Source organism: Lepidochelys olivacea, assembly GCF_965140295.1.
Source record: "Lepidochelys olivacea isolate rLepOli2 genome assembly, chromosome: 6".
In the NCBI taxonomy this organism is placed as follows: domain Eukaryota; kingdom Metazoa; phylum Chordata; order Testudines; family Cheloniidae; genus Lepidochelys; species Lepidochelys olivacea.
This window is the reverse complement of record NC_140416.1, coordinates 53,520,515-53,534,216: the sequence shown is the minus strand read 5'-3', so window position 1 is coordinate 53,534,216 and position 13,702 is coordinate 53,520,515. Positions and strand designations below refer to the sequence as shown.

Genomic DNA, 13,702 nt, shown 5'->3' with positions numbered 1-13,702 from the left:
TCCTACTATGTAACTAAATCTAAAAACGTGAGTCTGTGTCCCCCCTAGTCCGAAGTGGGGGGTGGAGCAGGGAAAGGAGGGAAGAGAACACATCTGCAAAAGCCCCGAGTGTATATTTATAGACAAACGTCAATCCTCGTTTCCCCTCCCCCCTCCCTCACCACGCTTTGCACGGACCTTGGGCCCACTGACTTCCTTAGGAGCAGGAGCCGGGCCTTCTGTCTTTAGCGATATTTGGGCTCATCTCCCTCGCGGCGGTGCGCAGAAATGATCGTCCGGCTGCGGGCGGCGAGGAAAGGGTTAAGGGCCTTTTTGACTGAAGAGCTGTGGGTGCAGTTGGCGTAATATCTTTATTACTGAAAACTTCAAGGTAAGAGCGCGATAGAAACCAGATGTGAGGGATGGAAGAAAGGCCGGATAAAAAAAATAAATAAATAAGTGTCAGGGACAGCAGGAGTTAACTGGGGAAGCAGGAGTGGAGTCCGGTTCAGCTGATGGGATCGGGGCTGATACCGATTTGCGGTTAAACCCCTTTGGGGTTGCAATTGACCTTTCAGTCCCGAAAAGGCTTCTTCCAGTCCTAGTCCCTCTACAAGTACCAGTCTCGCCGCCTCAGAGGCAGGTTGTCTAGTAAAACACCGCTCTGCTACCAGGGGGATTTTAATAAAAACGTCACGAGCAACAAAGAATTGTTTACATCTGATCGAAAAATGTGAAAATCTTCCCCGGCTTGTAATAATAATCATCATCAATTAATTCATTAATAATACCGCCAGAAGCAAGAACGAACTTGCCCTGGGTAGAGCTGTCTTCAGCTCGTCACAAGGGGCAGAAAAACACCTCACAAAGCAACGCTGAAAGGGTCTAACAAAGTCATTGCCAGTCCTGGAGATGGCAGAGGGAGCGGGGCTGCTGCCAAAGGGTTAATTGGGGGGAAGGGTGAGGGTCTTAAAGGGATATGGCTCGGGGGAGGGGGGGGAATCCATATTGCTTTTAAAAAAGGACCTAATGGGGAGGGAGGGGGTTACAAAGTCTAAGGTCCCTGCAGCTGCGTTGCAAAGTCAATAGTGAAGAGGGCCAGAACGAATCGAGTGTGTCATACCCATTAAATTGTTCCCTGCTCTTCCGCCCTGCACAGATCCCCATATTCATCCCCTAATTGCATTAATGTCATGTGTTTGATTTTCTATTTTTTAATCATAAAAAAGTTTTTTTATGCAAAAGATCTGACCTCCCCCCCCCTCGCGCGCTCCCCTCCTTCCTTGGCCCCCTCCCCTCCACTGTCATCATCTACATATTAATTGTGGGAGAGGTCTCGGGTTTTGTATGTGTGTGGGGGGAAAACTGTTGAGAAGAGTCTCTTTGGACTGTAGATAGCTTGGAGGGTGAGACAGAGAGTGAGTGTGAGAGAGAGAGGGAGGAAAGGGGGGGCAGATCCCTTTCGCGCTGCAAGATCTTGAGGAGGCTTTGGAGATCTGGTCAGCTTTCAAGAACATCTGAATCCTCTTAGAGTTCCCTGGCCCAGCTGTGAGTGTGCATATGAGACAGAGAGCGAGAGAGGGAGAGGGAGAGAGGCAGGCTCCTGGTGCCCCTCCAAGCGCATTAAAGACACTCGGGCCTTTTAATTTTAGGAATGAATGCTGATACTTGTGTTTCTTATTGTGATCCGGCTGCCATGGATTCCTACTACAACGCAGCCTCCCAGAGCACAGAGGGCTCCTCGCCTTTTAGGGCATTTCAAGCAAGTGACAAGTTCAGCCCTACTTTCCTGGCCAGCAAAGGACAAGGCTTTGGTGACAGCAGCAGTAAGTGCCGGAGCCGCTATAGCCAGCAGGAATGCCAGTCCCTGGATGGCAGCGGGCAGGCTCCCAGCTCTGCTGGGGCACAAGGCTCCTTTAACAAATACCAGCAGCCGCAGCATCTGTACATGCAGCGAGGCCCCTGCAAAACTCCCCCGGAGAGCAACCTCAAGCTGCAGGAGACCAGCAGCCACAACGGAGCCCTGCAGGTCTCCTGCTACGGTGAGTCCTGTGCGCACGGCTCCGGTAGGGGTGTGTTTGCTGCTGAACGTGGCTGGGGCGGGGGAAAGGGAGGTGGGAAGAGGGGCGCGCAGATAAACTGAAGTGCCAGGAAAAGGGAAGAACGTAAAACAGAGAAAGCAGGGCGCCTTTGGTGGACAGGGGCCACATGCTTGGGACCCGCTTCTCCCTCAGTGTGTGCTCTGTCCCTAGTCTGGCGAAAGCCCTGCTGGAGACAAGGGGGATCCGTGCCAGAGTAAGGACTGCGGGATCGGGCCTGTTTCTGTCGGAGAGAGGTCAATAGGTTCGGTGTCGTACCGGTGTCTTTCCAGCATGCCCTTTGAGCAGTAACCCAACGCGAGCCGTTCCCCTGATACCGTGCACCCTTTTGCCGGATTCGGGATCCCGTCTTCCCGTCTTCCAGTGCCGAAGAGACCAAATAACGGGAGAGGATGGAAGAAAACAACCGCATCCCCTCCCCTACAAATGCACATGCTCCCAGGAAAAGAGTGGGGTGGGATGCATAAAAGCTCCCCCCTACCCGTTTTCCTGAGGTTGCTCTGAAATTGCCCGGTAATGTCGGGGGGTAGGGGGATATGCGCGTTTTGAAACAAAGCAACCACATGCCCTTGGGAGAAAAAATGGGTTTTATTCTGGTTTTTTATTTCGCATAGAATGACTTAAGTCATGTACAGACTCGCATCCCTCGATTGTAATTTTATTGTTGTTGCTCTTATTATTATATTATTATTATTATTTATTTTATTATAAAATCAATGCCTCTTTGTGTTTCCAAACACAGCCGTGTTCCAAACAACTGTATTTTCTATGACAGCAGCTTATTTCCTTTCGGCCTGCTGCAATGTAGTGTTATAATTTCTCTAGATCTGATGCACACCTAGAGATTGCTATTCTGCCATTACAAATGAAAGAAAATCCGTAACTGTGTTCTTAAAAAAGACAAGTTTTAGTTAATCCCTACTCAAAATATTCCCTAAAGTGGCCTTCTGTTTAAATGTGAATGCTGAGAGAAATCTGCTCTCCCCATCACTGGGTTATCTTTACTATTCGCCTCCACCCCCGTTGATTTCTGCCCTGCGTTTGAATCATCAAAGGTAACACACTTGCATCCTCTTCATTTCATTAGTGGCAATTAAGATATCTCCCCTCATTGGCGCTAACCTGAATAGAAATAAACCGGATTTATTCTCATTATCTTTCAGGGGATGTACTTAAAATGACAAACATTTGTTTAGGCGTTTCCGTTCTACGTGGAGGTTAAAAACAATCCTCTTCTTCTGGTTAAGGGAAAGTGAAAATAAAAATCTATCTTTCTCGCTATCTGTCTTCCCTGTTTCTACACAAATGCTGGTTAATTAACTCCACCAGTCTGCATTCACTGCAGTCTGAATTCACTGCTATTTCAAAACCAAGTCTCAGTGAAAGTTCATTTTTTCCACTGTTCCATCAATCAAAAGTTACCCAAAGCAGCCCTAGACCGGGAACAAACTAGAGGAATAAAGAGAAAGCAAAACACGAGCGATGCCAGTCAAAGTGAGCAATGGAGAAGTATTACAAAAGGGAGATCAGAAGTGCAAGGGAAAGCTAAGTCTTCTGCAGCTCCTGCTTTTCCACAGTGCAACAGCGGTGTGCTGGGGTTACTTCTCATCCGTCCTTCTTTAGTTCCATTTTCTTTGAACCCTGGTTTGGATTATGTCTGAGCTTCTCCAATTGCTTTTATTTTATTATTTACTTTCTCTCCATGCACCTCCCTTCCCCCTTTCCAGACTTGAAACAAGTCAAAGGCACCTACCTTCCCCCCCTTCCCCCCACTACCCCTCCTAAACATCTCCTGAAGGCTTGGAGTGTTTGCTGACTATAGGAAAAGCTGGAAGGGACGGGGCCTGGGGTTACATTAACAAGCCATCCATCACTCGTGCTGCAAGGAGCCGGCCTGGGCAGCCCCTCTCAAAGGGGTGCAGCGGAGAAAGATGCTTTGAAATATGTGTACGGCCAATCTTCAGCCGTATTGTACCTCGCCCTGTTAGCTTCATTTATTTCCCCGAATGACAGCTGACTCCAGAGACATAGATCGAACCAGAGACTCCTAACGTCCCATGGGGAAAGGTCTCCCTTGTCCCAGTAACTTGAAAGCTCCTTGCCTTTTGCAAAGGAGTTCCCCACCTTTGGTGAAGTGCAGGGCAAATCTGTACGCTGTGCACCCCCAAATGGCGCAGGCACCGCGCGCAGTGTAGGGAGAAAGGCAGCTAGGCAAGGGAGCTCTGATCCACAGGCTGCTAACCCCATCTATAATGAAAAAGCCAGACAGCACAACATGTAATCGCTGTAAAAAAAAAAAAAAAAAAAAAAAAGACAGCAGCCCTTTAGAATGCTCCGAAGAAGCCCCTCTCCTCGCCTGCCAAGGGTCTGGCCTTGAGAGCTCCAGTCCCTAACTTTTCCATTCTGGATGGGAGGAATCTGGGACCTTCCTTCCCAGAAACGACCCCGCGCAGAAGAAACCAAAGCGATTTAGATTCATTTCCCCGATAACTGAAATTAAGCTACCAGCGCCCCAGACTTCACACCCAAACATTTTTCTTCAGGGGCTTTTGATGACACGGCGCCGTGAGAGGGGAGAATTCCCCCAAAAATGCTGCAGGGAAATGGGCAGTGGAGTTGCCTGGATTTTGTACTCCATGGCTTGTAACACGAGTTCTTCCCCCCATCGCATAAGGCCAGGTCTGGAAACTCATCGTGGCTGAACTTTCTGAAGGAAACAGTGCAGGGCAAATCCTTTGTGACCATGTGGAATAGAGACAATGGGGACTATGTCTATTCTTCTTTACACTGCTCAGTGGAGCTACTCCAGACATGCAGCGGTGTAACCGAGATCAGCGTCTGGCCCTGGGTCACTTCATGGGCGGGAAGAAAGATTTAGTGCATAAGGGGGGGGGGGGGTTGCACGAGTCTGAAAAAGAAATACAGCTACAGCTTCCCCCATTCGGTGTGATTTCAAAGGCTGTTTCCAAATTCCCCACACCCCAGCGCTTTAAATTCCATTGCGGGGTTCTGTAACTCCGCGCACCACGAGGGGAACCCCAAGAGGGAAGGCGCCGTGTCAGAGACCGACACCGTGACTTACAGCGCGGATGAAGCGTAATGCGTATGATGCCGAGCACTCCGAGTTACCTGATACAGAGTTGTAACCGCCACATGCTCACCTGGAACGGTACATGTCATTACCCTCAACCTTTCAGCCACTCATTTCCCAATACACCTCCCTGCGAATTTCAGGACGATAAATCAGAAGGCGCTGGGGGAGGGTGGGAAGTGTCTCTCGTTATACTCCCCAAACATATGCCATCGGTATGTTTTAAATAACGACTTTCATTATATTGGACTCCACTAAATAAGTCTCTGGGCCTTTAACATAGATTGTAAACTCTTTGGGTCTATCTGCATGGTTTCTGGGGCAATGGACGTGGACGGCGCTGCATAAATCATTACTGAGTAATTAGCAGTGAATAAATAGTATTTGAGGCCATTCCTCAGAGGTGCCTGATTTCTCTGAAAACTCTCTGCTAACTGGATTTCTTTTTTTTAGGTTGAAAAATCCAGGGCAACATCTTAGCATCCGATGACCCATTACAAGGCTGTATAGAACCAAATGAATGTGTCACCCACATTAGTGCCACCAGGATTCTGCATGCCTATCGATTGCACATTTAGGCGTTCGTTTATTTATTTGCTATTAAGCAACATTCCCAGTTGACTAGTGGTACCATGGAACCCCTAACGGGTTTAAAATATGGTGTGGTGTGGTGTGGCTCAGAATACACGGCAATGCAATAAAAGCCACCTGGGTCTGTGAGGAGAATGAACACTACGAATAATAATGGCTAATGATTAAAATAGTTTCTGGGTAACAGTAAATATCCACTGTAAGATTTGGACGGATTGCTGCATAGAGGGAAGGGTGGCACGCCAGACTCATAGAATTTCTTCTTTTCTAAAATTAAATGAAAAGTTTTGAGCCGTGTGAGTTTATGGGGTTCTGTATCTGGAATTTAAAGGGAGGGTTAACCCTTCCTTTGCGGGTTGCACCATGCCAGAGATAGCATTCCTGCTGCACAAGCAGCGAAGAGGAGGGGGTGGGAGAGAAGCGAGAATCTGCTGGGCCTCCTGCTCAGGAGACCGGGCCAGGGCGAGCTTCCCAGAGAGCCCGCGCTGTGTTGTTCGGAATCATTCCCCCACCGCTGTATTGAGTCGGCACTCGCATGCATGCCGCTGTACCCCGGAATGATTTGTATACATTGGAAATTAGCATAATTGCAATAATGAATAATCGCTCTCTTGTATTTCTGGTTAACCGAGGCTTGCAGTTTTGCCAAACCCCAGTCAGCGTTGTCTTTTTACTAATCTCGGCTTTCGGAGTCCAGTCACTCTAGGCTGAGTTTAGCTCCAGAATCCATTGCCCTGTTAATAGGGGCATAAATCTGCGGCGGGGAGAAATGTACCAATGAGCAGAGCAGGCGGCTGCCTGATATGAGGGGACCACATCTGTACTCAGTATTCAAGAGGTGGGTTTACCATGGGTTTATATAAGGGCAATAAAATATTCTCCGTCTCATTAAAAGAGGGATAGAGAATAGGACGGAGAATATCTTATTGCCCCTAATATAAATCCATGGTACGCCCACATCTTGAATACTGACTACAGATGTGGTCCCCTCATCTCAGAAAAGATATACTGGCATTAGAAAAGGTTCAGAAAAGGGCAACTAAAATGATTCCGGGTTTGGAACAGGTCCAATATGAGGAGAGATTAAAGAAGCTAGGACTTTTCAGCTTGGAAAAGGGGAGACTAAGGAGGGATGTGACTGAGGTATATAAAATCATGAGTGGTGTGGATAAAGTGAATAAGGAAAAGTTATTTACTTGTTCCTATAATATAAGAACTAGGGGCCACCAAATGAAATTAATGAGTAGCAGATTTAAAACAAATAAAAGGAAGTTCTTCTTCACTCAGTGCACAGTCAACCTGTGGAACTCCTTGCCTGAGGAGGTTATGAAGGCTCCGACTATAACAGGGTTTAAAAGAGAACTGGATAAATTAATGCAGGTTAAATCCATTACTGGCTATTAGCCAGGATGGATAAGGAATGGTGTTCCTAGCCTCTGTTTGTCAGAGGGTGGAGATGGATGGCAGGAGAGAGCTCACTTGATCATTACCTGTTAGGTTCACTCCCTCTGGGGCACCTGGCATTCGCCACTGTGGGAAGACAGGATATTGGGCTAGATGGACCTTTGGTCTGACCCAGTATGGCCATTCTTATGTTCTTATGTCCTTTGGGGCAGCTGTTTCTATCTCTGTGTCAGCTCCTTCGTAGCTAGGCTAATCCCAAACCGTGACACTATCTATGCTGCCTGCGCCTGATTCTATCCTCCAGGGCATCCGTTTTGGACTGGCGTTGTCCACTGGCCTCACCGGAGTTACTCCTCATTTACCCTGGTCTGAGGGGAGATTCGGACCCTGGTGCCATTGAGGGGTCACAGTTCAGGTGAGGATGAAACACACTTGTGGAAAGAGACTTATGCCAAAGGGGGGGAAAGGGCTGATTCTAGCGGGTTCCAGAATCTGGGCGCCTTTGCCATGGAAGGATCCCTGTTCCCACAGCTGGGCCAGAGCGCACCTTGCTCCCAACGGTGTCTGCTGGAGCTCGGGCTGCGTGGGGTGCTGCCGCACCCCCTGGCTTGAAGTGGGTTCCAGGGTTCTACCCAGGGTTCCCAGTTTGGTTCAATGGCTCTCAGCAGCCCCAAGATACACATCGTCCCAGCCGCCGGTGATGTGGGCCGTATCCGATCCCAGGCCGGGCTGAGGGCTTCAATTTAGAGATGGGGCTGCGAGAAGCCTTCATTTGGGTTGTCAAATCGCTGTAATAAGGCATTCCGGCGCACTACGTCGCCCGCTTCCTGCTGGCCCCACGCAGCTTTTCTTCGCTGGGCTGAGCGTGACCAACAAGTGTGGAGAGTTGAAGGTTTGGCGCTAATGGCCTCTGCAAACCAGGAAAAATGCAGTTTTATTTGCTTGTTATTTGTCTCTCCGTTTACTGCCCTGCTGAGTGATCCGGACTGTGTCTCGCTGGTAAGCTGGAGGGAGATCAGTTTAGGAGTGCCGAGAAAGTCTTTCTGGCAGTGCCTGCGCGGGTTTGTTGCACTGGCTTTATTCCCAATTCCCAGCTGAGCCTTTTCCTTGGCCCCTTTATCTCGCGGTACTGCCCTTTCTAACCTCTCCACTTTGCCCCTGCTAATGCCTCTCAGCCGATCCTTTTGGGCCTCCGTGTAGCTTAGTGTATCCCGAATCTGAACAATAAGGTCCCATCTTCCCCCAAAGCCCCCAAATCCCCAGTGAAGCTATGGAGTGTTGGATGAGGCAAAGAATGCACATAGGAGGGGGCCTGGGGTGGCCAGATTTCTCGATTTTATAGAGACATTCCCGATATTTCGGGCTTTTTTTTATATGGGCTCCTATTACCCCCCACCCCCTATCCCGATGTTTCACACTTGCTATCTGGTCACCCAAAGGGGGCCAATCGGGAGCCAGGGCCGGCTCAGGCACCAGTGTTCCAAGCAGGTGCTTGGGGCTGTCGGCACTGTGAACGGGGCAGCAGTGTTTCCGCGGCAGCCACAAATCGGCTGCAGCTTCTCGCTTCAGCCAAATCGGAGGCAGCTTCTCCCTTTTGCCATCTGCGGCGGCAGTTTTTTCCCTCTGCTTGGGGCCAAAAACTGTAGAGCCGGCCCTGCCCAGAGCTCAGTAGCCTTCCTTCCCCCAGGCCTTGTCTTCACTAGAAAACTAGGACGAGATAAAATCCTGATTCTATCCCCGCCGGATGGCAGGACTTGCGCTAGTAAGGGAGGGCCACTGGAGCGAATCCTGCCCACAGGATCGGCCCATAACTCCTCCTCTTTCTGAGTAGCTGTTTTCCTTTGTTAATTTCAACCGGTTTAGCCCTGGTGATTTCCGCTGGGTTTGGCCAGCTTCTTATGACTTCTAAAAATGCTGTCCCCCGCCACCCTCCTCCACCTGCATCAAAAACACACCAAGCCCCTTAACTCGGCCCTCTGCATTTTTCTGATGATCAGCATCTAAAGAATGGGAATAAAGCGACTGCGGGACTCTGTGCTGGTATCCCACTTTAAACACTGTTAGGTCCTTGGCTGGAATGTAATGTCCAAACCTAGAGCTACGAAACAAAGAGCAAAGATCCCCTGATGGAGAGGGGTTTTAGAGGTATATATTTTTTAATAAACACGTTGTTTTGAAGCTTTACAAAGCGTGTGGCTGCCCTACGCTACTATCCAGGCCATCTACCGGATAGTAGCTGTGAATATAGCTTAAGGAGAGTTATAGTCAAGGTTAATAACGAAGCGACAACAGAAATGCTTCCGGTTCATTTAGGGCGGATTTCGACTGTGGGGTCACTGAGGCGAACACAAGGTTTTAGTTTGCTTAGTGATATTCACGGGGTTTCCCATTTGGCATTGCGGGCACAAGGCCTCCACTAGTCCGAGCTGCGGTTTTTGCAAAAGCAAAGGAAATGGGCGAATCACTTCAACGTTGAATTTCCAAATTGTATTTGTTTTCGCTGAAATCAAAGGAGAGTGACTCAGACAGGGCACGCACCAAGGCAGGTCGTGGCAACCAGATTTCGGAGCCGAGAGTCAAAGAACTCCGGTCTGATGTTTGCACAATAGGCCTTTATACACTACTAAGGGAATTGCCGTGCTGTACGCACGCTGAAGGCGTCTCTGTCCCCTGAATGCAGCTGCAGTGCTTCCCTTTTTTTACTGCAGTCAGACTACCAGTTATGGATTACTCCCTACACTGGACCCCGGGGGAAAGCACAGCTTCTATCTTGGGTTCGAGGTGCGGGGGGCGGGACATCAAGTGGTTTATGTATTAAAGTCATCTGAATGGCCGTTTCTTTTACGTAGAGGTGATGTAAATCACCGTTCTTGGAAATACATATTGCTGTCTTGAAATACGGGTTTTTTTTTGGGGGGGGGGGTATGGGGGAAACCCTTTCGGGGAATGAAAGAGAAATATGCATTGGGATGTTTGCTCAGCGGGTTAGGTGAATGCACACTGTTTTTCCTGGCATAGGAAAATCTTTAGGCATAAGGTTATGCAACTAATGACGATCTATTTTATTTCCGTGCAAATATCAAGCGCAATCTCTAACGCTTTATCCATCAGAGCAGAAAGACTTTGCCATAGGAATGAAGGGATCGCTCCACACGGTTTTTTCTGATATATTTCTAATGCACTTTCTTCATTTTTATTTTTACGTTTGCAAAATAGCGTCTAAGAATTGTCAAGCATTTTAAAATGTAGAAATAGGAGAAATAACCTGGCTCCAGAATGAGCCTTTCGCTGACGTTGAAGGCTTATAAAATATTTGGGGCCTGCTCCAAAGCCCACTGAAGTCAATGGAAAGGCTCCCATTGACTTTAATGGACTTTGGATCAGGCGCATAATTTGCAAAAATCCCTGTCTTGAAGGTATTCGTTGAGAAGCACTAATCGGCTGTGATCTGGGCAGCCAATCTCCTCTTCTCTGCGCGCTCCAAGCAGGGCTACAGGCTCATGGAGGTGACACGTCCTAGTGGGATTCTCCTGCCGTTTGCTCTCTACGTGTGAAGCGGTTTTACTGAGGGAACTATCAGCGCTTCCACATCTGCCTGCGTCAAAATGTGTGTGTTTGGGGGGGGGGGGAAGAAGACCGGTTAGGGGCTTGTGGTTCACACGTAAAGGGTAAGGGGTCGCCACAGTTTCGATGTGGACATTTTAATGAAGGGGTGGAAATATAAGGACCCCTATAGAGAAATATACCCAAGGAGAGCCCTGCGCATTGCGTGTGGCTAGAGGCGCCGCCACTGTGCTAGCTAAGGAGAGAAGGCTCCTTTTGGTGCATCTCGCCATTTACACTATGTCTAATGATTTCCCGCCAATAAGGCTGCCTTTCTTTTCGGGATCTCTCTGCCCGGCAGATCCCCCGGCGCCAGGAAGTCGGGGAAGGGGCATCCTGAGAAGTTTCCCCTTCCCTCTGCAATGCCCCTTCTCCTCCTTTGCGTTCAGAGGGGCTGGGAGGCTGCTGGCAGCACCTTTGCAGTGTGGCCACTGGGAGATATTTTTGTTTATTTGTTGCTTGCTATCCCCATCCAGGTGCAGGAGCCGTCCCCGACGCGGAATTTCCCGAAGTCTCCATTCGCAATGTGTTTAAAATGCCCCCGCCCCCCCCCTCCCCCGTGTGTGTGTGAGTGTGAATGTGAGTTTGTGCGCGCGCGCTTCTGGTGCCTTAGCGCGGCTCCAGGGCGGGTCCCAATTCAGTGAAAGTAAAAGATCCTTCGGATTCAGCAAGGTACAAGGGAGACGCGGGTTGCTCGGAGCGAGCTGGAGGCGAGGAACCGAGGCAACAAGCTGGGCCTGCGGGGTCAGAGATAACGGTGCATGACTAAGTACTGGGTGTTCTTGCCTCTCCCCTGGGGGACCTCTGGTCACCCTTCGCTGGGGAATGTATCATTTATACTTCCCTACCCCTGAACATAAACAACTTCCCCGCCTCCTCTTTCACTTCTCTCGGTGATACTTACTGAAGCATTAGACAGCCATGGAAATAGGAGTCGAATTAGACTCTGTGCTACCTGGGAAGGGGGGGGGGGGTGGCTGTGAGGTGACTCGTTGCATATGGTGGACAGGGATCAGAGCTGAGAAAGAGTTTTCAGAGGGGCCAGTGGGGAGAAAGCAGTGCAGTCCCCTCCGTAGTTAATATCCCCCGGCCTCAGTGTGATTCAGACCATCAGCAGGTGGAGTTGAACAACCACCTCTCTCTCCCGTTGGGGAAACGGGCAATTGTACATGTAAACAAACTATCCATTAACAACACAACGCTTTTTTAAAAATGTGGGGCTCCATCCTCCAAGGGACCCGCCTGTTGCGTCGGTCAAAGGCAGCGGAGATGCAGAGAGAAGTTTATTTCAGACCCAATTTTTCTTCCTTTAATCTGCCCCCACACGAGCAATACTAGATTGAAAGTCGTAGAGGGGGAACACACAACGGGAGGGACCCACTGGGGCTGTGTCACCAGGGCAGCGTCTGGCACTGTCTGAAGAGGGGATTACACACACATATCCTGCCCCCATCTCGTTCCCCTCTCCATCTCCCCTCATCTAAAGCCCCTTCCTGCCCCGCAGTACTGCACTGAAGCCAGATGTGACGGGTAGGGATCAGAGGGGAACCCAGGTTCCAGATGTGACTGATAGGGATCAGAGCCGAAGTGGATCTCAGGAGAGAGTCAGACTTTCTCTAGGCCGGGGCTGAATGGGGCCGGTTTTACAGGTCCTGAACTTTCACTCCCCTCCGAAGCTTTGAACTGCGCTCCGCTCCGGACAAGAGTCCTCGCATACAGATCAAAGGGACTCCGGGTATCTACAGCCTGGTGAAGAGCAAGCGGGGGGAGTTGGGGTAGAGGAGTAAATACGTTTTGGAGATACATCACTGGAGTGAAATTAAAGACTACACCAGAGAGCGAGCTGAAGAAGGAAGGAAAGGCGAGAAGAAAAGCCAGGGGGGCTGCGGGAAAAGCAAGCCTAGCACGGGGAGAACGGACGGAAAGAAACCTGGCATGAAAAACAAGCAAAGCCTGAGGAGTGGGGGAAAGGAGACGCTCCCCCGAAAAGCCAGGCAGGGAGCAGGAGCGACGGGCCAGAAGAAGAGGAAGGAAGAAGAGAAAGCGGCGAACAGTGACATGAGACAACCCCAGAGGAAGGGAAGCAGGCTGGGGGAAAGGAGGCAGGAACCAAGGTAGCGCAGCAGGCAGACGTGCAGCCGGCCCGTGGGCTCGCCTCTGGCGCAGCTGGCTCCTGTGAGAAGCGGCCTCTTCCCAGGGTTTATAACGCCGGGTTTCTGTGCCAGGTTCGCGGCTTCGGGCTCCCCGGGGTGCAGCTGACGTTGCTTTGGCAATGGCTTTCTCTTTTTTACAATAGGGCCACCAGATCTGCCATTCAACGGCTCCAGCAGCACCCCCACCCCCACCCCCAGGGAGGGGAGGGGAGGGGAGGGAGCGGGCGCCAAGAAGTTTGGCTAAACTCTAGGTGTAAGCGGACACTGGAGGTAGCGGCGTCTCCCCCATCTGCGCACACAGACCTGTAGGATTTCCTCAGTGAGCTAATCGAGCAGCGGAGGAGTCGAAGGTATGGCTCGTGCGTGTTCCTGGGTCTTCGCAAGATGATTTATTTGAGTCTGGTTCTAAACCGTTTTGCTTCTCTTGGCTTGGCCGGTAGATCTGGCTTGAGAGTTTTATAGGATTCCTGAACCAAGCTGTTTATAACACTGATGTGTCAACTTCCCTTTTATTTGTATCTTTCTTTTCTAGGCAGGAAGGTTTCCTTTCGCACTAGGGCTGTTTATTTTCAAGTTGTCCTGTGCTGATTGGATTGAACTCTGCTTTATCCACCGCTTTCTGCAAAGGTTTTACCAGCAGCAGCAGGAAGAAAAAAGAGTCTTAAACGTTTATTAGTCTGAATTGTTTTGAAAGCAACACGCTGCAAAACAGATGAAGACGCTGATGGGGAGAGAGAGACTTGGGGATGCTTAACAAATGTGTCTTTTACTAAGGGTTTGAT

At 49.8% G+C, this 13,702-nt stretch overlaps 1 protein-coding gene across 2 annotated transcripts in view; it reads left to right on the top strand.

The window, feature by feature from the left end:
- The first annotated feature begins 352 nt into the window (after nt 1-352).
- Nucleotides 353-13,702, top strand: part of ALX4 (ALX homeobox 4) — a 70,396-nt gene continuing 57,046 nt past the window's right edge. The window contains exons 1-2 of one of the 2 annotated variants that reach the window (XM_084632306.1): nt 353-370; nt 1,632-2,021. In XM_084632306.1, coding sequence (XP_084488432.1) covers nt 1,634-2,021 — 388 coding nt within the window. In that variant the 5' untranslated portion in view covers nt 353-370; nt 1,632-1,633. Of the gene's footprint in view, nt 371-1,631; nt 2,022-13,075; nt 13,271-13,702 lie in introns of those variants that run through there. The other variant, XM_084632307.1, reaches the window with a different exon arrangement.